This window comes from Tubulanus polymorphus, chromosome 7 (genome assembly GCF_964204645.1).
Source record: "Tubulanus polymorphus chromosome 7, tnTubPoly1.2, whole genome shotgun sequence".
NCBI classification, from domain to species: Eukaryota; Metazoa; Nemertea; class Palaeonemertea; order Tubulaniformes; family Tubulanidae; genus Tubulanus; species Tubulanus polymorphus.
The window spans coordinates 16,032,723-16,059,134 of record NC_134031.1 but is presented as its reverse complement, the minus strand read 5'-3'; the positions used below and the strand labels follow the sequence as shown (position 1 = coordinate 16,059,134).

Genomic DNA, 26,412 nt, shown 5'->3' with positions numbered 1-26,412 from the left:
AATAATAATAATAATCATACATGTAGCATAGCCTGCACACCTGAAACCAGTAGATTCGAATATTTCTATTTCGTTCATTTTTTTTTTAAATGTACTAATTACTCACAGTAAAACCACCGATAAACGACAACCAGTGTCGACAACAATCATTTAATCATTCACCCATAATATACACACTAAACACTCATTTTTATATAAACCGAACAAAGAAAACTGAGATCATTTTCATTTTTAACATATATATATATATATATATATATGTATATATATATCATGATAATCAATATTATACTAATTTTACACTGCACTCATTTTTGTATTTCGAATTCGATAATATTCTATAGCGATTATTATTATTACGGCGATATTTAATTAATTCAATCACTAATTTCGTCGCGTTGTCTCGAGAATCAGCAGCAGTAGCGCAAAAGAAAAAATACGTAAACGTTCATCGTACTGCGAGAGGATTAAAAAACCAAATTGATCATTTTGCGAGTGTACAAGGAAGGAAAAATCTATCGCAATAATCAATGCGTGTGAAGCGAGCTGGTAACTATGGAAACGTGCACACGGACAGACGCTACATATATATCATATATTAATTAGATTATCGAGACTCGGGGAGTTTCAAATGGAGTGAAGCGTTCAGCGATGTGATTACGAAACCCGGAAAAAAAAGAAAAATAATCAAAATATTCAACATTATCCGAAGGCGAAAGCTGCTATGGGTGTGTGGCGTGAACTAATGAAAAGAAATAGGGTGCCCTCGAGGGGGGGAACAGGCTATGCCACATGGAATATAACAAATAATTGTGCGGCACGCGACCTCGCGAGTAAGTTCGCCCGCCCGCCCGGATATCCGACTGCGGTCGGTTTTTTAAGTACTTTCGCGTTGAAAATTCTCGGCGCCGATTTTACTCGACAGTTCGAACGGCGTACGCGCGAGGTCGCCGCGCGGAGAAAAAGCCCACATTTTTTTCGTAATATCAATTTATTAACTCTGATAATTCGCGACGAGCCGTTTTTTCGTTTCCGTTTTCGTCGTTCTATGTACACAGATATACACACCAACGGCTGATGTTCGAACATATATCCTTTATATACCTCTATATACAAATTATACATATATACTTTTTATACAAACTAGCGTTTTTCGTATGTACCAGCTATATACACTATATGATGTTGAACACATTATCCATAGTAATAATAATAACAATAATAACTTTTATCATTATTATTATTATTCTTCATCTAATTCAGTATAATAAATTATATACAGCGTGTTTGTATGCATGATAAATTAGCCATCTAATTACCTCGATGCCATAGTTTATAATGCTAATAATAATCGTAATAATGGTGTGATCGAAAATTCGCAAATGGTCTTTCACTTTTCTTCCGATACGAAATAAATTACATCCTAACTAGAAATTTCATCGATCACGAATAATATCATCGATAATGGTAATGATAATAATAATAGCAATAATATGGTTAACTATTTACACAGCGAAATCTGCTGCTGCCTTAAGAGAAGATGAAGGTCGTAATGACGATGATAATGAGGATGACGGATGGCGTTAATTTGCACACCCCCTGGTGGCACTCTCGATTGACGACTGCTTAATTTCTAGTAGCAGAAAGTGGGGATGCACAAGCTTAATGATATTCACATGAAACTATGCACAAATTTTGTGTATGCGCGTGTATGTGCGTGTGTTTTAAGGAAAATGCACAAACCTTCTTTTAGCAAAAATATAAGAATCTGAATGAATAAGTCTTAACCAAAAAAGAAAAAAAAAATTTACGAACTACGTTTTTTCGCTAGAAGTGTACGTAGTAGATATGGCCCAAAATACGAAAATCATTCGAGATAAAATTATGTACAGCAATTGTTGAATTTCCCCCGTAATCACGTTTACGTACGACCGCCCGCCCCCGAACTGGTCCATTGTTTACTTAACGTGACCCAAACCCCAGCTCGATTGTGAAATATTTACAAATTCTCCGCGGAGTAAGCCGAACGAATCGGCGATGAAAACGTCCTCGGCGGTCATCGAAACGAAAAGAGTGACAATGATGGCAGTGCCGGCTACTACAGCGCGCAAGCGACACGTACGCGTGTACACACGCGGTGCGCGAGCTAATGAAACAACGCCTTACGAATAATATATACAAATATATCACTAACAACTTACGCACACTTATGTTTTTTTCATCGTTTAAATCGAGAAACACGTCCCCCCGGTCGCAAAGCGGAACGACCGCGAACGCTTTTTTATAATCCCCGAAACGCGTTTCGATCGACGCCGATGATGACACGAAAACAGCACACATTTAGTGATCTAAACAAACAATATATATATGTATATATATATACACACAACCATTAGATACATTACATATATCCGCGATACGTCAATATTCTTGTCTGTGTTAATATGTTTACTATTCCGCTAGCATTTAACTATTATTACACGTAATCCATGCATCATAACGTGCTTCTATTTTATCACTGCTTAAATACGTCCTGTTTTCTCAACGATAAATATCTCCACGGATAATAAAGTCGTTTCGATAATTCCGGTGCGGATGAATCTGGCTTTAGAGTCGCGATTATTCGACTATGTCGCGCGCGCGCGCACGCACGCGCGTACTATAGGTCAGGGATTCGTCGTCATTTCCGATACGCGACTTTATCCCGCGTGAATTTTTATTCCGTTCCTGGATCCTCCCGTGTGCCGGTCGTTTCGTTCACACGGTCGCGATCACTATGAGCAGGTGAGCGACCTCGGTGACGCCGGCGACGCTCTGCAGTAGGTCGGGAGCTAGCTGCGCGAGATTCGCTCGCGAGAACTCACACGGCGGGAAGATATGCACGACGTAGGCCGTCTGCAAAAAAACAGAGAAAATCAGAGTTAGGAATACGATTTATGATTAGAAAAGTCATAATTTCGAAATAATTGATTCATTCATCAACAGTTAACTCAACTAACAGGGACTCGCAAAATTGTCCGAGTAAAGAATCTAAAAGTTAGATAGAAAACGTATTTCTATCATTACATACCTGATTGGAACCGGGACCTGGCACGTTGACAATTCCGGCTGCCTGTTTTTGTCGTAGGTAGTCGATAAATCCGATTGTTAACTGTCTGGTTTGTTGCATCACGTCGATGTGATCGCGGCCGCACGGTAACGCCAATAACATACAATAATCCTCGTCGTTCTAAAAAGACAAGACCGAATTTGAATATTTGCATGAGTTTCAGTTGTACGAAAAAAATCGAAAGAGTTTAAGGATAAACGTTGAATTTCAGGGTTCATACAAATCAGCGAATCCGAAATTCTGCGATATTCCCCTGACCCCTGCAACATTACAAACACTAACCTGCATTCGTTTAGAAACGCCGTCCAGTTGGGTCGGCTCGAGTCTCATTCGTTGCGCTATTCGTAGAGGAGCCGGTAAACCCTCGATGATACCGGGCATCGATAGTTTCACTAACGTACTGTTCCCGGAGACGAAGTGCATTTGCACGGCCGCGTTATCGTTCTTCAACGCCAGGATGCCTTGCCACATGACTGGGTATTTCTGAAACAATCATTCAATGACAAATTAAATAATGACGACTTCAGTTGTAACACAGGGTAACTAACTACTTCCCAACCATTTACAAATTCCCTGAATTTTCCAGGTTTTTGACAAAATTTGTCAAATTCCCTCAGTTATGCCTTATTTTGTTAAGATTTTCCTGATTTTTGAGTATTCCTTATAATTTTCTAGCGTTTATTCGTGAAGCTAACCGAAGGATACTAACCTGCAGTAAAACCATCAGCGAGTCTGGATGGTTAGGAAGCTCTGGCAGCGGAGGACGCCCGGGTGGAGGCCCGTGGGCTGAGAGCGGGCGCGATGGTGGCCGCGTTTCGGGTGTCAATCGGTTATCCGGGTGCAGGTATTGCTGCGGCGCGACCATCAGCTGCCCTTGGTGAGTGATATACTCGGGCGGTGGCTGTCCGGGAGGGAAGATCATTCGCGGGTCCATCCCCATTCGCGGAACACCGAGATACGGCGGCATACCTGTGAAATAAACGACGAAATATAGAAATCCATTTGAGCTGAACCACAACATTTAGTGCAGGGTGCCGCCACTTTTCATTTACAATTCCCCTGAGTTTTCCAGTGATTACACAAAACTCCCTGAGTGAATCTGAGAAATGTTTAGGTTTCCAAATGTTACAATTCATTAACTTTTCATTGAATCATGTATTGATAAAGAAACATTGGGTCAATAGCATTACCAGAATTCCCTCCAGTCTTACAGGTTTTTGGTAAAATTTGTCAAATTCCCTGATTATTTCCTATAATTTTTTTCCAATTCCTGACTTTTTCCAGGTTTTCCAGGTCAGACAGTGGCCGCCCAGAAGCGGAATCGTCATGAATTATTGCAAACAAAATTCTGTAAGAACGTACCGGGATGTTGTAAACCGAGTTCCGGATGAAAGATATGACCCGGCGGTAGATTCGGATGATGATCCGGATGAGGCATGCGCACGTCGGGCGACGTGAACGCGCTCACGCCTGGATGACGAACAGCGACGTCGTTCATCAGTTTCGCTTCGTGCGCGTGTCGCGGGTCGAGCGGACCCTTTGGCTCGGCGTGCGATGGCCGGTCCTGGATCGCGAATGGCATCCGATGTTGCGCCGTGTTCGGCGAATGGCGGTGATGTTCGGCGTTCGGCGGATGTAGTTGTTGTTGTATGAGTTGCTGGTGTTGCGCGGCGAGACGCGACGGCTGACTCAACATCGCGCGCAGTTCGCTGTTTTTCACGTACGCCATCTGTTGAGCGTGAAGCTGATCGCGTTTCACTACAAAAAAATACGCAATCCAATAAAAGACGAGAAAATATCACAAATTACTGGATCCAGTTCAACAGCTAGAGTTAACTCCGAGTTAAAACTAGTTCATATTCAACGAGTTAATTCAGAGTCAAATCAACTGTGGAACTGGGTCCTTGATTTCATAAGAAATAAGTTAAAATATGTCACGAATTAATGCACGTTTGTCGCAAATTAATGCACATAAACAAACTAAGTTCAATCTGATACTTACATTGGTCTGGAGACAGTAACGGTTGATTTCCACCTTTCGGACTGTGTAGTTTCGGCGGTTCTTGTCCATTGTTCGGATTCGGAACGCGTTCGATCACTTGTCCTTGAAGCGTCTCTCGTTGTCCGATGGGATACGGCTGTCCCTTCACGACGCCGACGTGCACGCCCATCGCGGAACGCGGCGACATCTTACCGGTCGGCGATTTCGACGGTTGACGCTCTTGCTGCGGCATCAAACGGTCGTTCGGATGGTGACCGCCGGGCGAGCGTTCGGGCGGCGGCCGCGACAGACTACCCGGCGGAGGACGGTCGTGTTGAAAGTTGAACACGCGTTCCTGCCCGTGGTGCGGCGGCGGAACGCGGTCGCCGAACTGCGACTGCGTGTAGTGAGCCGATTGCGGCGTCAAACGGTCGCCGGGCGGCAGTCCGCGATCCATCATCGGGTCGCTCAACCGACGCTCGTCATTGCAGCGTTCCATTTGAACTTGTCTCTCGATGGCGCTACGTTCCGACGACGGGTAGCCGATCATGTGGTGGCGGCCGGCGTGCGTGTCCTGCAACAACTGATGCGACGACACCGGGACGCCCGGCGGTAACTTTCCTAACTCCTCCGGACGCGGGAACGGTTGGCCGACGGGCGGGTGTTGCGGTTCGCCGATCGGCGACTTCATCGCCGCCGGTTGACCGGCTTGAGACACGGCTACTTGGTGTTGTATACGACTCATGCTCTCCTGATATTGCGAAACCGGCGTTGACGGCGTGATCGGCGAGATGACGCTCTTGTCTCCGTGCTGATTCGGTAAATGCGGATGATGCCCTGGAAACGGCGGGCGACACGTGTCGCGCTCTCGTTCTCGTTCGTTTCGATGGTTCGACTGGTGAACGACCGAAGGTTGATTACCGCCGTGCGTGTCGGACTTCGATGTCGCCGGAACGTCGGATTTCTCCTGCATCGCGTCCATCGAAGGTATCGAGAATCCTTGCTGTTGTAAAGCGACCAATGGATTCTGAGGAGGTAAAGGAGGACCTGAAAGTAATTGTATAAGATATTAGACTCTTTCATAAATAATCAGCAATTTTCGAATAAGAAGTGGTTCTTACAGATCAGATCAAGGAATTCTAAATTCCCTATTTCCCTGACCCTTAACCAAAATTCCTTGGTTAAATAGTAAGATATCCTTAGTGAGGGCTGTTTCTTCATAAGAGTTTCCTAGTGCCACAAATCACCAGCAAGAACAAGACACATTGATCCAGTTCCACAGTTCTGAGTTAGAGTTAACTGTTAAAATTAGTTCAATTTCAATAAGTTAACTCACGAGACAAATCTTAACTCACAACTGTGGAACTGGGTCCTTCAGTTCAAATCCCTTCTGAATTCCCTGATTTCCCCCCCCCCCCAAGTACAGGAGATAACAAATCCAGAATTCCCTGATTTCCCTGATCAGTAAAAACCCTGATAACAAGATGGAGTGATTAATACCTTGGTGTAGAGGTTGTATTACGGCTGTTGGTGTACTAGAAACCACCGGTTTCTCCGCGTGTGGAATGTCGTGTTTACTACTGGACCGTGAACCGCGTCTACGAGGCGGCGCGTCCGGGTCGTCTTCGATCGACTTGTTATCGAAGTTCCCTCGCGACACTTCTTCGATGATCCGATCGATGTTACTGAGAAACTCGTTTTTCATCGCCTCGTCCATTTTCTCTTTCGCGGTCGGCGGCGCGGCGGTCGTCGTCGCGACCGACGTCTCGCCGCTTTCGCCTTCCTTCTTCTCCTTGTCCTTCTTCTCTTTCTTTCGTCGGCGTTTCTCCTTCACGGGCGGCACGTGCGCTTCGACGTGGTCCGAGCTGCTGTGGCTGTCGTGTCGTTCGCGATCGATGACGAGAGCGTGTTCGTCCTGCGAGTGATTGCCGTCCGACGAAATACACGGCGACCGCGCCTCTTCCATCAGAACCTGATCGAGGCCGCTGATATGTTGCGGAGATTTCGTCTGATGCGCTGCGCTGGAAACGGCCGGCGGTGATTTCAACATCGTCATCGAGGTCGACGTGCCGATAGGAGGCGGCATCAGTTCGCGATCGGGAGTTCCGGCGACCGGTTTCGCATCGGATGCAGGAACCGCATTGCCGGTTTGTGCGCCTTCTTTATGATCCTCAGCGGCTTCGATCGCCGCTCGCGCCGCCATTTCGATAACCTCCGCTTGCAACTCGGAATCGTCGCGGAATTCGTACAGATCGACGTTGTGCTCGTCGGCTCCGCCGGCTTGACTCGCGGCGCCACCCTGATAGCTCTTCTTTCTACGATTGCGCCGGCTTTTACGATCTTTCCCGCCGGCTGCGGCAACCGGCGCCGAAACAGGTGTCGATAACAGCGTCGGCGCCAACTGCTCGACCGCAGCTGCAGCAGCATCGGGTTTCATCTGTATGACCACTTTACTTTCTTCGACTGGCACCGGAGCGGCATCGGCCTGCGCTTCGACCGCGACTATTTTCTGGTCTTCCTCGTCCTCTTTTGTTTTCGGATCTTCCTTTTTCAATTTTTCCTCGACGATCTGAAGCTTCTCGAGTTTTACGTACGGTGGCAATAATTCTTTTCCGCTTTCGGATGGCGGGGTCGGCAGTTTATTGGCCAGATCGGCGGCGATATCCATTTTACTGATCGGTGGAACATTCTCCAACACGCGACCGACGCGTACTTTATTCCTGCGATGGCGCTTCAGTTTGATACCGTTATCCGTCAACGAAACTTCCGTCCACTTCTCCATATCTTGATCGTCTTTCTCGTTCATGAAGTCCTCCTTGATCTCCAACTTGGTGAACGGCTCCAGCTTTTCGAATCGCTCCATTTTACTTTCGAATTCTTTGAACGATGCGGTCGGCTCGAGAGCTTCGTCGTCGTCTCGGAAGTCGTACTCGCTGAGTTTCTTTTCGCGGACAATCGCGTCGATGTCCGCGTCTTTTTCGTGTATTTGAGCGTCGCGCACGATCTCACGATCGTCGTACTCCGGGAACGAACACCGGCGCGACCGGCGACGTTTGCTGACGGGTCGCAATCGCGATTTTATATCCGAAATCGGCGGCGTCACGTTACCTTGACGTCCGGGGCTCTTACGGCGTGGGCTATCGCGATCGAGGAACAGCCCGGCGCGCGGACTCACCGAACGCGGACTGTCTTTTGAAAGTATACGCGGACTTTTCTCCTCGCTGTAAAAACTTTCGGAACTCGATTCGGAAAACTTCGGGTCTTTTTCGAGATTTTCTTCTTGCAGAATGTTCGAGGGAAATTCTTCGACTTTCTCGGGAGTGGGAGCGATTTCATTCGGTGCGACGACGGCAACAGGTCGCTGACGAGTATCTTTACGTTGGTTGTTACGTCTGTTACGTTTGCCTTTACGACGGGCAGACGGCGTATGCTGATTGGACAACTGTAAGAACAAGAACGATTAGATTGAAAACTTGAACAATCAGAGTAGTCACTTTCCGCCAATTTACAAATTCCCCAATTTTCCCATGTTATAATAGAAAATTCCCGAGGCGTAAATCAGAGGAATTTTTTGGTTTAAAATTCTACAATTTATCATTTCTAATGAATCACATGGGATAAATAAACATGCGGTCAATAAACATATCCAAATTCCGTAATTTTTCCAGGTCTTTTGCAAAATTTGTCGAATTCCCTGAATTTTCCCAAACTCTTCATAGGCTTTTCTGATTCTATGAGTTTCCCTTCCCAGGTCAATGGCCATCCTGACAACTGATGACGTCAATAAGACCATCAGACTTCGTCGAATATAACATACCTGAGATAATTCAGAACTTTCAGCGACAGAATCATCATTATCTGGAGCTTCATTTTCGTCACCTTCAATACCAGACATATCGATGTGCAAGGCACCAGGAGATTCCGGTTCAAAGTCATCGCATGGATCATCCATGATACTCGGAATTGGCTTTGAAGGAAGAGCCATTGACTTGTGTGGCTCCACGATAGTTGATTCGGCTGATGGCGCGTCATCTTTTTCCAGCGGTGCAGTAGGAGTACCCGTTTTCTCCGATTCAGTAGAATGAACTTTCTGGGGCGTGTAATTCGTCAAGGCTGGCTCTTCTTGGACCTCGGTGTCTTTTACACGATCGGTATCTAGAAAATAGGCATAAAATAATGACAATTCATTCAATATCTACGATCGAATATTGAACCAAATGAAAATCTATGATATCTACCTTCTTCAATAGTAAGCTCAGGGAACAGTTCTTCTTTGCTTGAGCTGCGTCTGCTATCCCTCCTACTTCTGGCTTTGGGTTGCTTGGTTTTGCGTTTTCGTTTAGCAGGCGTTTCCGGTTCCGACCACTGATCCGTTGTGAACGACGTATCGAGGTCCGTCGTCGGCTCTTGTTGTTGTTCTTGTTCCGGTGGTTTCACGCACACAGTCGCCAGCGGGATGGCGGCTGGGGCCTTCTGCGCCTTTCCATCGGGGTGTTCTGGTATAGCTAACACCGTACCGCCCAACGGTTTCGTATCGATATCGCTACTCGTGATAATCGCCGATTCTGCCAGTGACGATGACGACGAAGAAGAAGCGACGACAGTTTTCTTCGGCGTTTCGATCACTACTTCGGGCGTTCTCGGAGGAACCGGCACTTTTTCTTCTTCAATCAGATACGGTTGTTCGTCGGTTACTTCGTATGACTTATCGGCGCCGTCGTACGATCGATCGGCGAACGATTTCTCAGGAGTCGGCTGCTCGGACGCGTTGAACGGCAAACGCGTATCCGGCACGATCGGAGGCGTCGCGTCAACGATCGTCGTTTCCATACCCATCAGAGCGGCGACCGCGTCGTCGGTTTCTTGTTGGAAGACGGTCGTCTCCTGCGGGTACTGTTCGGGATCGGGTACCGGTTCGAGGTGCAGGTATTCGGGCACCTCTTCGATGAGCTGCGGCTCCGGCGTGTAACGCTTCTGTTCATCTTTCTGTAATTCTGACACGGCGCGCGCCAACTGAGTCGCGGCGTCGACCTCCGGCTCTTGATACGTAGTCGACACGGTCTCTTCAACCGAATGGATCACGTGGTCGACTTGAACGGATTCTTGTTCGACCTTGTTAACTAAGAACACGGGCGCGGCCATCGACGCTTCGATGTCACTGAACGGTACGTTAAAATCGCTGATTACCGTTTCTTCCTTTTCGCTTATGACCAGATTCGAAGAATCGTCAATTCCTAACGGATCATCTGACTTTTCCGAGATGGATACCTTCTCAAACATATCACCCTCTGTATCCGAAGCGTGCAAACCTCTTTCCAATTTCTTCAAGGCGTCCGGCTTCGGTTTCTTTCTGTGCTTTGTTTTATCGATTTCGACATGTTGTTTCTTCTTATGTTTATTCGACTTTTTCAGATCATCGGACACATCGTGCGTGCTACTACTAGTGACACCAGCCGGAATCCATTCTAATTTATCCGTCGGTTCTTCACTTTTTGTGAGATCAGGTGGTGAAAGGTCATCGTCAGCTATCAGCGAAGACGAAAAGAATGGAACTCCAGAATCATCATTGTCATTATTCAGATTAGACACTCCACCCAATCGAACATTCGACGAGATAATTTCCGCATTTATTTCAGGAGGCAAGGACTCTTTCACGGATTCCGTCTTATCTTTCTCGTCAACGCTCTTCGTGCGTTTCTTTTCCTTCTTCTTTTTCTTCACGTCTTTGCGTTGTTTATTCTGATCGTCTTTAGGTTCCATTACGAGTACGGGTGGACCTAGCATTTTATCATCTTTCGTTTTACGGTCACCGGACTCGGTACGTTTTCTATGATCGGGCAATGTTTCACTTGATTTCTTCTTATCCATGATTGTCTCCGATTTGACTGTACACTCTGAATTTTCCGAAAACTCCTTTTTGTCTTTCTTGACTTTTTTGTTGTTCTTCATATCCGACTTTAGGTGTAAATCATTACTAACATGGTGTACTTTCTGAACAACCTTTTTCTTCAAAAGGTCTTTCTTATTGAGTGATTTCTCTTCTTTCACCAAATCGGCCAGTTTTATCAACTTATTCGGCGACTTTTCTTTTATCAATTTAGATTTGTCTTTACTTTCGTCTCGTTTCACTTCCTTCTTGTGAACTTTTGGTTTAGATTCTGTAACGGTCTTCTTAGGATGCGGCAGCTTAATATCATCATCATCTTCATCCGACGAAGACGACTCCATGTCTAATTTCGCCAAAATCGACTTCTTGCCAGACTTGTTATTATGATCTTTCAATTTCGAAGATTTAACCGGCGTGAATGATTCGGAATCAGAACTGCTGTATATCGCGTTATCAGCCTTCTTCTCCTTCTTATTAACAACAGGCGGTAAGGGCTTCTTTTTCGTCGGCAAGATGAGATCATCATCGCTGTCACTGCTTGAAGTACTACTGATGAATAACTTAGCACTCGCTTGGGTCTTTGGCAGGTTCTTTTTCTTCTTACGAGCCATTCTCAGTAATTCGAGGTCTGAATCGTCGGAATCGCGGGTTATCGTGGCAGTTTTATGCAAAATTTTCTTCTTATTGCGAGCTGCACGAAAAAGCTCTAGGTCCGAGGCATCGGAATCGTGCATGATCGTTTTCACATTGTTTTTCTTCTTATTGCGTATTATTTCCAAGTCCGACTCGTCGGAATCTTGTGACAGAAATGCTGATTTATTCATTGTAGATTTCTTCTTTTGTCGCGCCGCGCGAAATATCTCCAGATCCGACTCATCGGAGTCGAACGCCATCTTTTTCTTTTTGTTGTTTCGCTTGGGGACATCGATGGAATTATCGGAATTCTCTGAATCCGAATCGTCGGAGTCTATTCGCACCGGCATCTTACTCTTTTTGTTGTTATTCTTCCCGCTACGTTTCTGCTGTTTGAACTTATGCCCATCGTTATCATTGCCTGTTTTCGGAGCTTCTTTACTCGACCGTCGTTTGATTTTATCGTACATAGACGTGAACTGTTCCGGTTCGTCTAAAAGGATATTCTTGAGCCAGTCCTCGTTAGTCGGGTCGTCTACAACCACGTCCTTCTTTTCTTTTTCTTTCTTTTTTCGGTCATCTTTCATTTTTTTCTTACCCTCTTTGTTATTATTACCACTATCGGCCTCTTTATCTTTCGTTTCATCCTTGCTTTTATCTTTTTGTTCTCTGCCGTCGTTTCGATCATCTTTCTTTTCGCGATCTTTCTCTCGGTTTTCTTTATCTTTGTCGTGATCATTATCTTTCGGTTTATCCTTTCCCGATCCGTCAGGACCTTTACCATCATGATCTTTATCCTTACGGTCCTTTTTTGAATCCTTTTTCTTATCACCCTTCTTATCATTCTTTTCCTTTTCTTGCTTCTTTTTCTTATCCTTCTCTTCAGCAATTTTCTTCAAGTCGGATTCTTTTTGGTCAGGTTTATTGTCTTTATTTCCAGTTTTTGAAAACTTTAATTTCTGCTCATCATTCGTTTTTTCGATTTTTGAAGATGAAGTGACAGGCTTCTTCACATCTGTCTTCTTTTCTTCCTTTTTTGAATGGTCTTCCTTACCCTTAGCCTCATTTAGTTTATTTTTACTATCCTTTTTCTCAATTTTTGAATCCGGTTTGCTTTTCTTAATTTCATCATCTTTCGAACTTTTCTTTGGTTCTTCTTCTTTAATCTTTCCTTCGTTAGACTTGGTCTTGCCGTGTTGTTGGGCATCTTCAGAATTTTTAGACTCCGATTTCTTTTCCTTTTTTGAATCATCATCTTTACACCGTGGATCAACTGGCTTACTAACTTTGATTTCCTTTTTTTCCATGTCAATTCGATTACTTTTTACTTTTTCATGCTTTTTGTCATTCTTCACGTCAGAGGATTTACTATCCTTCTTATCTTTCACAAATTTACCACTGTCAACTTTAACCTTATCCATTCTACTATCTTTGAGTTTATTCTTGTCGACTTTCTTTACATCATTTTCTTCCCGTTTGCGTTCTTTTTCCATTTCAATCTTGGCTTTATCGTCAACTTTCTTTTCAAGTGAATTCGTAGCCGATGATGATGACGACGACGACGATGATGATGATTTGCTGATATCTTTTTTCGACATATCTTTCCTTTCATTTTCGCGATTCTTATCTTTTGTACTGGAAGAAGATACAGATGTGGAAGACGTCGCTGATGTTGATGATGTCGAAGGCGTTTTTATTTTCTTCTCTGGTGACTTAGAATGAGTTTTATGATGACTAGATTTATTACTACTGCTGGAGGTAGATGATGAAGATGACGATGATTTTGAAGCCGATGATTCCTTTCTGTCTTTGCTACTGTGATTCCCAGATGGCATGTTTTTACTAGTTGATCCGACGGACGATGACGAATGACTATGATTACTACCACCACTACCGGATGAGGAATTCTTCAACTTTTTCAAGTCGTGATCGGACTGCTGCTGGTGTTGCTGCGCGAGCTTATCAACAGATTTCTCAGTTTTTGAATTGGAACTTGAATTCGAACTGCTCGTATGTCGATGTTCGGGTTTGAACGACTTCGGTTTTGTGCAATCCTTCGGCGAGTTGCTATCTTCATGTTTTCGTTTTCCGAGAATTGTGGATGTATTACCGGTACCGATTGCAGTTGATATCACAGATGGCGTTGTTGTTGTAGTTGTAGAATCACTGGTGGTCTTTGATGTAATCGCCGCTACCGCTCCTCCCGTATTCGGTGGCGGTAGCGCTTCGTCGTTTTTTGCCACCGGGAGTTGAAGGTTTTTTGAATTGACAGGAGAACTGTTCGAAGAATGATTTTTGCCCTCGTCAGGCCTGGCCTCAGCTAAGGAAACGTCTTTGTTCTCCTCATTCTTAACTGAGACCATGTCATGCAAGTTTTTTGGCTCCGGATCGTCGGGAGTCGTTTTGCGAGTGCGTTCTTGTTCCGGAGATTCAGCAGGTTCTGGTGGTTTCTCGACTGGTAACTCCAGCGGAGGAGGAGGCGGAGGTATTTCTTCTTTTACCTCCCGCCCAACTGGTGGAGACGGAGCATCATCATTGCCATTAACAATTTCTTCCGGCAATGATGGCCTAGTCTCTTGCTTTAAAGGAACATCAGGAATAGGCGGAGTTTCATGAACTTCCATTGCCTCTTCTACTGCATTGTCGTGAATCATTGTTTGCTGATCTGAGTCTTCAATTGGTGGTTCTGGAATTTTCACATTTACATCGTCGACAGTTTCAACATTTTCCTGTTTCACTTCTACAGTTTCTGAATACTCTACCACTTCTTTTTTCAGCCCGGGCGTCGGAATATTTCGTTCGATCTCCGTTTCCAGTTTCACAGGTGAAACAACTTCCTTTTTTATAAGGGGCTGCGCGACTGGAGACTTTTTTGGAGGAAGTAACGGCGATTCTGGCTTCACGAATAGATTGTCATCAGTTTTTTCAGACGCAGCGATCTCACACGATGCTGCGGAAGTCAATGCAGCCGCCGCTGCTGGCGGTGTATCCGCAAATACATTCATCACAACAGCCTGCGTTTTAGCTGGTACCACAAGCGGTAACTTCGGCATGACTACATCCTTTTCTTTCATCGGAGATTTCTTCAAAATCGACGTTGGCGAAACCGACGTGTGGCTGCTGATTATCTCCGGCACCTGTTCCAGATCGACCGAATCCGTTACGTGATCGATATTGTTGCCGATCACGTCGTCGCTGTTTTCAGGATCCGTCGTACTCAGACGAAACCCCAACCGATCGGCTTCCAGATTCGTGTAATCCTTCGGTTCGTATTTTTCGTTAATCCGCTCGAGACGTTTGGCGTCTTCGTCGAATATACTACTGCGCGACAGTAACGACTTCACGATATCCGACGGTTCGGCTTTCTTCTCCGGAGGCGGAGGCATCGAGTTCGTCGAGTCTTGTCGTTTCTTGATTTTGTATTTTTGGTAATCGATCGTTATCGGCGTGGTTACGGCAGCCGTCGGGGCGGGAGGCGTGACTGTTTCGACCACCGGAGCGCGTACCGACTCGGTTTTACTGAGTTTCTCATCGAGTCGACGAATGCGTTCCTCCAACGAAATCTCAGATGGTGATTTCGGCGACAGACTGTCGTCGGTCAACGGACTGCCGAAACCGGCACCGCTCAACGACAGCGAATCCGGTTTCTTTTTGCTCCGCGCTTTCGGCGTGGTTTCCGTACTATCCGCTTTGCGCGATTCGTCGTTTTCAGAGTCTTGTTTCGGAATATCGGGCGACACTTGCGGCGTCGTTTTCTCCGTCGACGAAGGCGCCGGCGACACGAGCACCTGCGGCGACATCAATTTCGGGGACGACGCCTGTTTTTCGGACGATTGCTGCTGCTGTTGCTGCTGCACACGCGGGGACATGTTGCACAGCAACAACGCGAACTTCGGCAACGGCAACGAAAGTTCTCGCTTATCGTCGCCGAAATCGCGGTGGCGACGATCGCGCGCGGGACTACGCGACGAGCCGTCCGGCCGGCGCAAGTTCCCGTCCTCGCCGACCTCGATTCGGATGTCGGTCGGACGATCCTCGTTCACCGACGGCGATTTGAATATGTGCATGTCCGGTTCGGCGTTACGCGACGCGAACTCGTCGTCGCTCATGCTTATAATCCCTTCGCTACTCGATTTAGTCCGATACGAACGTTTCGGCTTCACGTCCGGCGATATATCACTGAATTTACGTTTTTTACGCGCGAGATTATCGGGCGCGATGTCGCGCTCCGTTTCGGAAACCATTTCGCCCTCTTCCACGTCGACGCGGTGTTTATCTCCGGCCGCGAACTTGTTCGCCTTCTGCTTGAGAACGCGTACCTCTTCTTCCATCTGATGGCGACGAGCTTCCATCTGTTTGCGGTAGCTCTGCTCTGATTTGTGATCGTCACCATGTCTATAACCAAACAAAAAGATTAAAATAACGGAAATGCAAAAATGAAACTGTTCCACCCATAAATAGTGAATTTTGATTATACACCGTACGCCCACATCGCAAATTAAACCTACAAGAATTTTTTCCATACAGCTGCCACTAAATAGGCCTAATGAATACATTAAAATGGAAAATTTTCCAAACATTGATAAAATATGGTGTTGTTATCGCTGAATGCAATGCGTCTAGCAATGTCGACGACGATAGCAATGTATGAGTCATTCATTATGACCGTCCTGTCACAGGTATATTTAGAAATGTTAATACACAACAAACACGTCTCGCTACATACGTACACATAAATATAAATACATTAAATATAGCACGAGGGCAGAATAACTAGAGCCAAATACTGCGGTTTATCGAGCAAACATGTATACATATGAATACAACCGGTTGGTTCATGTTAAGAACTTGGTGACCGTAAATCTTTTCGACTGAAATTCGCAGAAGACACCCCGCGATCAATGGACTCGTAACCCAATTGCGATACAAAATAATAACTAAATCGCGAATCTATTCCGAAATCATTGATATCAATGTTTGTTCAGGTTTATTCTAAAGAGACGATGATAAAGCGTCGTCTATGCGCAGCCAGTCTTCCTGGTCGATAATATCCTGATGTGTATACATTTTTTTATCAATTTCACCACGTAGCCTATAAAAACCCATTTACCGATATAATATGCAAACGACGCGCATGCCACATAATAACGTTTCAATTACCCATTGATTTTTAAGAGAAGAAAGCCTACGACAGATGTTAATACAATTTTTCCTTTCCAATTAGCAATATCAATAATTCGTAATTTGCTGAGTTAGACACTTATACTTGTTGCCCCTATCCACCCAGGAGTGAATGAATACCTGGACCGATGACTTCGTAGCACTGAATTCGAGTTGTTAATTCTCCCCAGGGAGATATGATTGATACATGGCTAGAGTTAAAGGCTGGGGGAATAATGATACCAATTAATAAAAACATATCTGACAAGCGCTCCGAGCGCACAGGCTGCATTATATAAGCCTCATCATTATCATCATCAGAATGATCAAAACCCACAATGTATAAAAATCAAACAAGCTAAAAATGCCTAAAATGAACTTTCCAATATTTTGATTGATCGAAATTTGTTAATCAAGACTTATCATCGCGGGACTAGATATAAATATAATTCAAATCATCGTTGCTGACAGCCTGGTCAGATAGGAGGGGCGGGGCTGGGGTTTTCAATACAACCCGATAATACAATAATGAAATCAATCGAAATCAAAAGTCTATGTAAGACTCCTTTAAGTCTCTATTAATTCTCGATAAATATATTGTTTTTAATTCTTTTAGATTATTTTTAGATAAGTGAATTCCAATATCTACTCACTACGTCCGAGTGAGGCTATTTTACAATAATCAATAACGACTTACCTTTGGAATTTGCGCGTATCCTCTAGAACGTCTTCGACCAGTTTCGCGCGTTTATTCGCGCGTTTGTCGTCGCCGCCGGCGCCCTGTTCGTTATCGCTGCCGCTGCCGCCGTCGTCGAGCTGCTTCAACATCATCAACAACTGCAACTTCTCCTTCTGCAACTTCGTCAGATCGACGCTCGACTGCTGCGACTCGTCGATCTCCGAGTCTTGGTCCGAATTATCACTAGGCGGACTGAATTCAGCAGGTATGTTTTTCAGCGCTTCGTCCTCGTCTTTAAGACGTCGCGCCGCTTCGTCTTTACGCGTTCGTTCGTGTAAATCCAGTTCTGTTTTACCGCTGGCGACGACGACGACGTCCGCCGACGAACACGCCTCCATCGGTTCCGCTGGAGCGGCGGCCGTAGCGGCTATATCCTTTTTGCCGCGCGAGCCCGAACTCGATAAACTACGCGACGAATGTTGACGTTGTAATAATTTCCAATTCGACGCCGCCTCGCTGTCCTCGAGTATCTCGTCGCGCAGACGCTTCGCGGCACCGCCTTTCTCCGTACTCCACTTGCGTTCGCTGTCCGAAGCGTCGCTGCGCGATGAATCGGAATCGTACGCCGATTTCCACGACGCCGCGTTATTCTCACCGCCGACGCCGCGTAGTTTTTTACCGCGTAATTCCGTTGAATGTTTCGTCCGTTCACTCTCTTCTTTCTCTTTAATCCGCCGTTCCTTGTGTTTGTATTCCCGGTACGCTTCGTCGAAGTCCATCGGACTGTGCGAGCGCTGCGACTGCGCGAAGTCGTCGACCGGCTCGCCGAGAGTTCGCGCGACGCGTCGCACTTTCTCCTTGCGTCGTTCCGACGGACTCATACTGCGTCGCATGCTGCTGCCGCTTTCTAGCGACTCCGAACGTCTGTGCCGCGGTTTTCGTTCGTGTTTGTCGTCGAAGCCGTAGCGATCGCGGAAATCGCGACGCGGATCGCCGCCGCTGCCGCCACCGCGCGCATTGTCCAACTCTCCCTGACTGTCCGTGTCGCGGTAACGTTCGCCGTAACGCTCCGGGTAGCGGTCGTACTGTTCGTATTGTGCCGGCAATCGACGGAATGGGCTGCCGTCGCGGGACTCGACACGACGTTCCCGCGGCGGACTCGGACTCGCGTCGAAATCGCGTCGTTCTCGCTGTCCGAAACTATAATCTCGTAATTCCTGTTCGTATGAATCGTCGTTCATAAACGACGTGTTACTCCCTTGACTGAATTCATCGAAGTGTCTGAAAAATACAACCACACAAAACTAGATCAGTGAATAGCAGACATGACGAGACAATGAGAAATGAAGTCCGTACAATATTTCAGTATTTCTAAAGATGACTATTAGATTATAGTCGAAACGTCGAATCAATAAATCATTAGCTTGAAGGAATCTTTTCGGAATTCATCTTTCTCGTTTTATAAGCGTGGGATTCTTTATATGTAGTGTTTCATCAATGGTTAAAATCCGTACAAATATATAGTAAATGTTGTAATCGAAAATATTGTAAATGTTGTAATCGAAAATATTTGATCTCACAGATAGATGCCTTATGGTTGTTTTCTCTTATTGTTTGTACTTTTCTGAAAATGTAAAACGTTTACGCGTTCAGCATTTTCAGAAAAGTACAAGCAAAAGGAAGAGGAAAACTAATGACATCAGATTTCAAAGCAAAACAACCATTCGGAAAGACGCTAGTTAGTACAAATACCTTCTATTTTCTGGCGTACAATATACACTTCATATTTTCCATAAAGCATAATTGATGAAATAAGTGGGTGAAATTGAAGGGGTCTATCAAGGCTCAAGATATCTACGCCAAAAATTGATGGAGGCCAATGCAAAACCATGTAAATTCAATCTCCATTTCTTCGTAATGTTTAATCCAGAATGACTTATGTCCCCCGGTTCGTTCAACATTTTTAAGATGTAACTCGATATTCTTACCTGCGCCTTCGTTCACCGCCGATGTCATCATACGAACCCGACTCGGAATTGTAAAAACTACGACCGCGGTTTCGGAACTGCGCGCGTCCAGGCCGATTCTGCGCGTTGTTACGATAACTCGGTCGATTATCACCGTACGCCTGATAACCCCGCGGCTCGTATCTATAATGGAATATTACATTAGGTGATTAAAAGACAGGCAGACATACCAGTTCCATAGATGTCGGTTAGCTTATGATCTTGAAATAGGAGATTGACCCCTTATCTATTTGATTGATTTGATTTGGAGTTCCTTACAAACCCACCAAAACTGCTGAGAATGAAAAAGGGAGTCTGATTTTGAAATCAGATGGTTAGATGGTCAGTCAAATAAACAAAATTGGAAATCTTTTAGTTCCAGTTTTTCCGGTACCTACACGACCATCAATATGAAATTTCAGGGGTATTTGAGGGGCTTTTGAGCTATGGTCATTTTTCAAGACAGAAACCTAACCGATACATAAAACAGTACCAGTAGAGTACATAATAAGCAAAATACATTTAGGCACCTATAAACCTTACAACAGTTTTCCATCCAGCCTTAACCAGCATCGAAATTTGGAAATAACTATCAAAGGTTTAAGCACTACCAATTGAGATACATTTTAATGTATCACATTTCGAAAACTTACTGTTCCGAAGGAGCGCGGTTATAGCGTCCGCCCGCCGCAGGAGGGTTAACGCTACCCGCCGCTGGTGGCCGCTCCTCGGGCCGATCGCCGGGTCGTAGCTGTCCGGTCGCTTCAAGTTTATCGTAGAAATCGGTCTGACAATCTCGACTTGCGAAATCAATCTGTAATGGCAAGATCGTCGGGAAAATTCTTCACTTTTCAAAGTTACAGATTTAGGAAGCAGTAGATTATTACTAATTATTACTATTATCATCATTATTATTTTAATCATTTTATAAATAGATATAATGAGGTAAGTCAAGGTGGCCACTTTCTGCCAATTTACAATCCTGATTTTTCCATACGATTAAACAAAACTCCCTGAGAGCGAATCAGAGAAATCTCAAGATTTAAAATGTTACGATTCATTCATTTTTCATTGAATCATGTACTGATAAAAAACACGCATCAATAGCATCATCCGAATTCCCTGATTTTTTTTTTACAAAATTTCCTGATTTTTTTAGAGATGTTTCAGACTCTTTGAGCCTTACCTGAATTCTCTTGGCGCCGAGTATGCGTCCTCGCATTTCGTTCAGAGCGTACTGCGCGTATTCGACCGAATCGTAGAAAATCAGCGCCCGTCCGAGGTGGCGATCCATTACGCAATGACTCGCGTGACCGTGTCGACCGAAATGACGCATCAGAAACTTCTCGACGATCGTCTCGGCCACGCAGTCCAGCCATATACAATTGGTAGGCATACTCTTACCAAAACCCAACTGAAAAAACATATATCGTCATTTTTTTTTTCCAGAAAATTTTCATCTCTTTTGGTTTAGAAAAAACAGGAATGGCAATTCACAGCTGAATATTGAACGTTTCAACCATTGTACGCCCAGTCATGAATAGTTCAGAATACATTTTTCATGAATCAGGATTTGCGGCACAATCATACCGGATATGTTCGCAACCATTCGACAATAAGTCACGCGCTCAGTTTAAACTACACGCAGATGAACTATGGAAATAGGCAATTGATTACAATAGATACATCGAAATGAGGTTAACAGACATAATTTCAGAGAGAGTGGTCTGGCCTTTTCGACATAAACGCGAAACGATATCTGCCGTGTACATCAAAGATAGTACATGCAATTCTTAATCAAGTATAATGCATACTACGCGATTAGTTATCGCTTTACTTACACATACATTAACACACTAGCTAGCTGTTAATTACTTAATGTACAAACACATCACACGCGTAGCTAGCCGCTAGCTGTTCGTTAGCAACTCACCTTAATTTTGTTAGCACCAATATTTTCCCCATCCATTTTTCGCAACGCGCGCACTACGCTGGTAATGTCTGTGTATTGTACGAACGCGTACGCGGAGACGGCACCCTGTTTCTTGATATCAACATCCTGCGAAAAGCGAAATTGCCAAATATAACTAATCGGTCGAAATTCAGTAAATCTAGCGGAATAAATCTCGCCTAACTCAGACATGGCCAACTCTGATGACTTTTGAGTAACTCGGACAAAAAACAAAATCATTGCGACTTCATAACATATTTTCCAACCCCTTAACCGAAGACTTTCGCTTGACTATGACCAATTTGTCAGTATTTCCTAACAAGTTCGAATTAGGCAAGTTTTACCGTATTCTATATCATTCCCGTGGTAGATAGTTTTTTCAACGTACCAGAATATCTCCGTAATCTTTGAAAATCGAACGCAGCTCTTGAGTCGTAATGTCTTTCTCAAGGTTACCGACGAATAGCGTGCGCGTGGCTTTCGGATGGTACTCGTCTAATTCTGCTTCTGGTGGACGGAACTCACAATCATCGGGCTCTGTTTTTAAAGGACGAAAAAACACGGTCAGTTAGAAAACGGTATCAATCCCTTGATGGCAAGAAGACAACAATTCTTTGATAAGAAATTCTTATGATTTGGAAACTGCTCTTCACGTTTTATTGATGAACATGGCTTATCCAGAGAAACTTGATAATCTGTAAAGTGCCTTAGAGCCTCAGGAATAAGTTTTATGTAAAAATATTGAAAATGTCATAATAATATTAATATTCTAGCATTTTGGTTTCCATAAATTGACTTTTATCAATTGGATTTTTGAAAAAAAAAACACTTTAAAAATGTTGTTTAGTAGCTAAGAGCCGAGTCTTACACTGAATAGATCACGAAAAATGGAAAAAATATGATACCTAAGGCCAAAAAAAAAGATGCCTTGTTTCTCATCACACTTTTCTTTTTTACTATGACGAGGGCGGGCGGTTTTTATTTTTATGTACTTTAAAAAAAAAAAAGTAGAAATAAAAGGAACTGTTTGAATTTTTTTTGGAGATGCGGGAGGTGTCTTTTTTTTTTTTATTATATCAATAAAAATATCCCTCTGACATATTTTCTTCAGATGCGGGAGGTAGTTTTTTATTTTTATTTTACTGGAAAATCACTGCTTAATCCTGAAAATGATTGGTGAATCCTGAAAATCCATTGCAACACCTTCTACGGTCCTAGAAATATCGGCTTTCAGTAAATCTGGACACTCTATATACTTCTCGTGAACGTCACGCATTTCTTCACTAACTGTCAAGTTTGAGTAAGAACCGGCCAATGCATTTTCGAAAAGTTCCATCACTGTTGACTCTGGAGATACTTGTAGAATTGGCCAACGTAGTATTGGCTCCTTTTGGAATATTATTTGAACAGATAGCAACATCTTGGAAGCTATTAGCACCACATTTTACCAAGAGAAATCGCTTCGAAATAAGAATCACGCCAGAAATCAAGCTCCACAGCAACCTTGGCATTTGACATTTAGGCCTACGGTAACCGACTCCATTGATATGGGTTCGAGTCACCAGTGTGGTGCCGATGATATTTATACGATCAACTTTTCTCGATACGTTCGTAGAGAAATAAAATGATAAAAAGATGATGATATGCGTATTATATCAATGCGGGTGGGCGGATTTTAATTTTTATGAAAAACAAATTTATTTTCGAGCTATGATGCGGGAGGGCGGACTTTATTTTTATCGCTAATTTGCCGATGATTTTTCCGATGCGGGCGGGATTTCAAAATCATGAGAAACAAGACATCTTTTTTTTTTGGCCTAATGATAATAATAATAATGATATCAGTGTGTTCAAAATTACCTATTCCTTCATGAGCTTGAGCGGTGATCTTTTTACCGAAGAAAGTTTTATCTCGAGAAGCTTCCAATGCCTTCGTAGCATCATCATGTCTGAAAAAACGAAATAAAAGCTTTACTGTATCATATTAATATCCACGGCTGACAACTTCTTAAAAGAGCTAACATCGGTGTAACAAGTCGAATCATTTTTTTACGAACATTTCATCGAAATTCAAAAGAAAATAGCTCGAATTAATGGTAAAACCCACGGTAACATGTTTCGCATAGCTGTATGTAACAAAAATCAAGTTAGTATTATTCAGCGCCAAACAGAAACAAAATACTGAAAATCAGGAATAAAATGCACTATAGTGCATTCACCTTATTTGAATGGAAAGCTTTAAGAATGATGGATTTGTTTATAGGATATCAACTTACTTTTTAAAACTAATAACAGCCAAGCGACCATCTGCTTCACCCTGTATCGACACGGCCGTCACTTTTCCGAATTTCTTGTATTCGTGGAAAAGACCGTCGCGCAAACTGGAATCCGACGAACGCATGGGAAGATTTGAGATCAGAATGCCGAGATGGCCTTTCTCTTCTTCGCCGCTTTCGACTTTCTGTACGAGCGACGCGTGTCTCTGGTTACTGCTGCTTCGACTACGGCGAATAAGGGAAAAAAATTAAATCCATTAAACGTCATCTCAACAACCGAAAAAAAAAATCATACGACATTCATCCGTCGAATTTGTTCGCGAATTCTTCCGAGTAAAATCATCCGATAACCGGTACGCGAAAATTTCAAATTTCTACTCCACGTTCACGATATTGATAACCGATAGCCACGTCTATGGGATGGAATATGTCATTGACGAGGTTCGATAATAATAACGCATTCCAATCTCTGCTAATGCTGGAAAGGTTACACTGGAATTAAATTACGTTTGAAGTACGATCGAATTCGTCAATGCGAACGTATGTACACGTACGTACGGAGGTCTGGTATGTCGAAAATCGAACCCCTCGGGAACGCGTGAGGCCAAATAATGAAAGACAAACAACACTGCACAACATAACCGCTCATATAGACACGATATTAACTATATTGTGGTAGCTAGTGTGGTATGCAGGTCATATTAGGCGGAAATTAATGAAAATTTTCATTACTTCCTTCTGCGTATATATATACATACATATATATACACACGTGTGAAAAATAACAAATGAAAAATAACAATACACCCATATGCTAAATACGCGGATATTCAATTGCAATTTTTCCACGGCCGACAGAACATATGAATTAATCGCGATGATGAATTTCCTGCTCGTTGGAATCTTGCCCCGAAACCAATTCGACAATTACCACCCGCTCACACACTGTGTCACTGTGGGACACGTACATAAACCAGGATCACACGCGGACGATTTTGCTTGCATCAAAGTGGTGCGGATTGGATCCATATCGAATCTTATCAAATCTTAGCACGTGTCATATTATTCTGCGTCTGATTGCAGATTGGTTCCAGAAACAACGAGAGAACCAGAATTAACACGCGGAATAATTTGACCCGCGCTTAAATTTGGTAAGGGCCTGGTTTGACGTTTCAGGTCGGGCCTTTATTCTACAGATCCATTTGGCAGCCCTGCCCTAATTTGGGCCATAGATCACAGTTCCATACAGTAGATATCTTACCTCTGAGCTCGAGAATGAGAACCGCTGCTCGAACTGCTGCTCGAATGAGAACTAGACGAACTGGACGATCGACTTCGACTCTGCGACGGTGAAGGACCCCATTTCTGTCCCTTCTTCGCGGCGTAGACCTGCGACTGCGGTCGTTTACTGCGTTCGGACACGTTCTCGGCATCTTGTTCTTCGCTGGCGTATCGCTGATAGCCAATCGTACTTTTAGGTTGGTCCCGACTAAAAAAGAAGAGTTATCAACATCTCAAAATCCTGTAATTAACATTCTAACAATACTCGACTTGAGGGATTCAGATTCAGCGAAAGATTATCTGCATAAAGAGAGAAAATGTCAGTCATTTTTGAAAATGTCAATCATTTCATATTTCCTCCTATTATCAATGTTCTTCAATTACACAATAATACCAGCTATATGTCTGACCCTGAAATACTAAACACGATATACGGAAAGTTTGTATGCAGCTAGGTCGCAAACCCGGCGCCAAAAAATAAATGGCAAACCCGGTATGTCTTAATTATGGAGGAATTCCACCAACACAACCGCACGATTGTTTAGGAAATATTTGAACGCGTCTGACCTAAATGACGATCTAATTTTCGTAAACAATGTTTATTCGATCACGAGGTGCCCCCCACAATTGATTAGTACTAACAATAGATTCGGGTTTTTTCCCAGTACGCTGAAGACGTCTGCCCTACTTACTATTACTACTACTAGAGGCTGAATATAGGATAGTTTACTTATCCCGAAGAATCCGGCAAACAAAAGAATCTCGGTCTAACACAGATGCTGCCGAGCTTAATACAGACAAAGAGAACGATAAACTCCCGACAAATAATCTGCAGAACTGTAGACAATGGGATATCGGGGTTCGAGCCTTTATCGTTGAAGAGGCTTAATTCTCGGGGTTTATCCAAATACGAGTTAATCTAAGCGGAAAATCAAACACGCCACTGTTGGCAAAGAGGATAAAACTTTTCGTACACCAGCTCCGTAGGATTACTCAGATAAACTAGCCTATCTCGGGTATAAGTACACTGACAAGAGAGAGCACCGAACATACATACTTAACACATGTGTGCGTATGCACAGAAATATAGCAACGCGATGAGAAATTCACTGAATTGTTTCCCCCTTTTACATGAACATTTGCCCAGGTGTGTAATCTTCGAGTACTAGAGTCTTAGTAATAGAGAGAGAGAGAGAGAGAGAGAGAGAGAGAGAGAGAGAGAGAGAGAGAGATAAACGCTGCCGAGTACATCGAAAATCAGCGAAAACAGACAACGCAGACCACAGAATAGCTGATAGCCGGAGATAGATATTCCAGCTGAATCGAACGGGCGATAATTCAGATACGAGCAGATGAACCGGAGTTCGAGTTCTTCCGCAAAAAAGGGGCAATATTTCAAGATGAAAGACGCGTTAGAACTGATGCTATATGTAATCCCATTCGACCAGC

General features: G+C 43.9%; 1 protein-coding gene across 2 annotated transcripts; it reads right to left on the bottom strand.

Annotated features, from left to right (window-relative positions):
- Nucleotides 1-254: 254 nt before the first annotated feature.
- Nucleotides 255-20,685, bottom strand: LOC141909355 (uncharacterized). Of its 2 annotated transcripts, XM_074799779.1 has the most exons (13): nucleotides 20,642-20,685; nucleotides 20,109-20,269; nucleotides 19,438-19,599; nucleotides 17,468-18,730; nucleotides 9,329-16,005; nucleotides 8,908-9,245; nucleotides 6,591-8,532; nucleotides 5,112-6,137; nucleotides 4,472-4,867; nucleotides 3,819-4,078; nucleotides 3,392-3,592; nucleotides 3,071-3,229; nucleotides 255-2,895 (listed from the first exon to the last, which is right to left on the bottom strand). In XM_074799779.1, the coding sequence occupies exons 1-13, from the start codon at nucleotides 20,675-20,677 to the stop codon at nucleotides 2,758-2,760; spliced, it is 12,759 nt and encodes a 4,252-aa protein (XP_074655880.1). In that variant the 5' UTR covers nucleotides 20,678-20,685; the 3' UTR covers nucleotides 255-2,757. The 2 variants fall into 2 exon arrangements, with proteins under 2 accessions (XP_074655880.1, XP_074655881.1); XM_074799780.1 differs by lacking the exons at nucleotides 17,468-18,730; nucleotides 19,438-19,599; nucleotides 20,109-20,269; nucleotides 20,642-20,685 and adding an exon at nucleotides 16,119-16,215.
- Nucleotides 20,686-26,412: the final 5,727 nt, after the last annotated feature.

Bases quoted from the DNA above. Each gene is read 5' to 3' on its own strand.
- LOC141909355 (XM_074799779.1), bottom strand. From the start codon at position 20,677: ATGCGAGGACGCATACTCGGCGCCAAGAGAATTCAG. The intron at 9,246-9,328 runs GTAGATATCATA...CCTATTTTCTAG, and splicing joins TGAGCTTACTATTGAAGAAG to ATACCGATCGTGTAAAAGAC. The intron at 6,138-6,590 runs GTATTAATCACT...AATTACTTTCAG, and splicing joins AATACAACCTCTACACCAAG to GTCCTCCTTTACCTCCTCAG.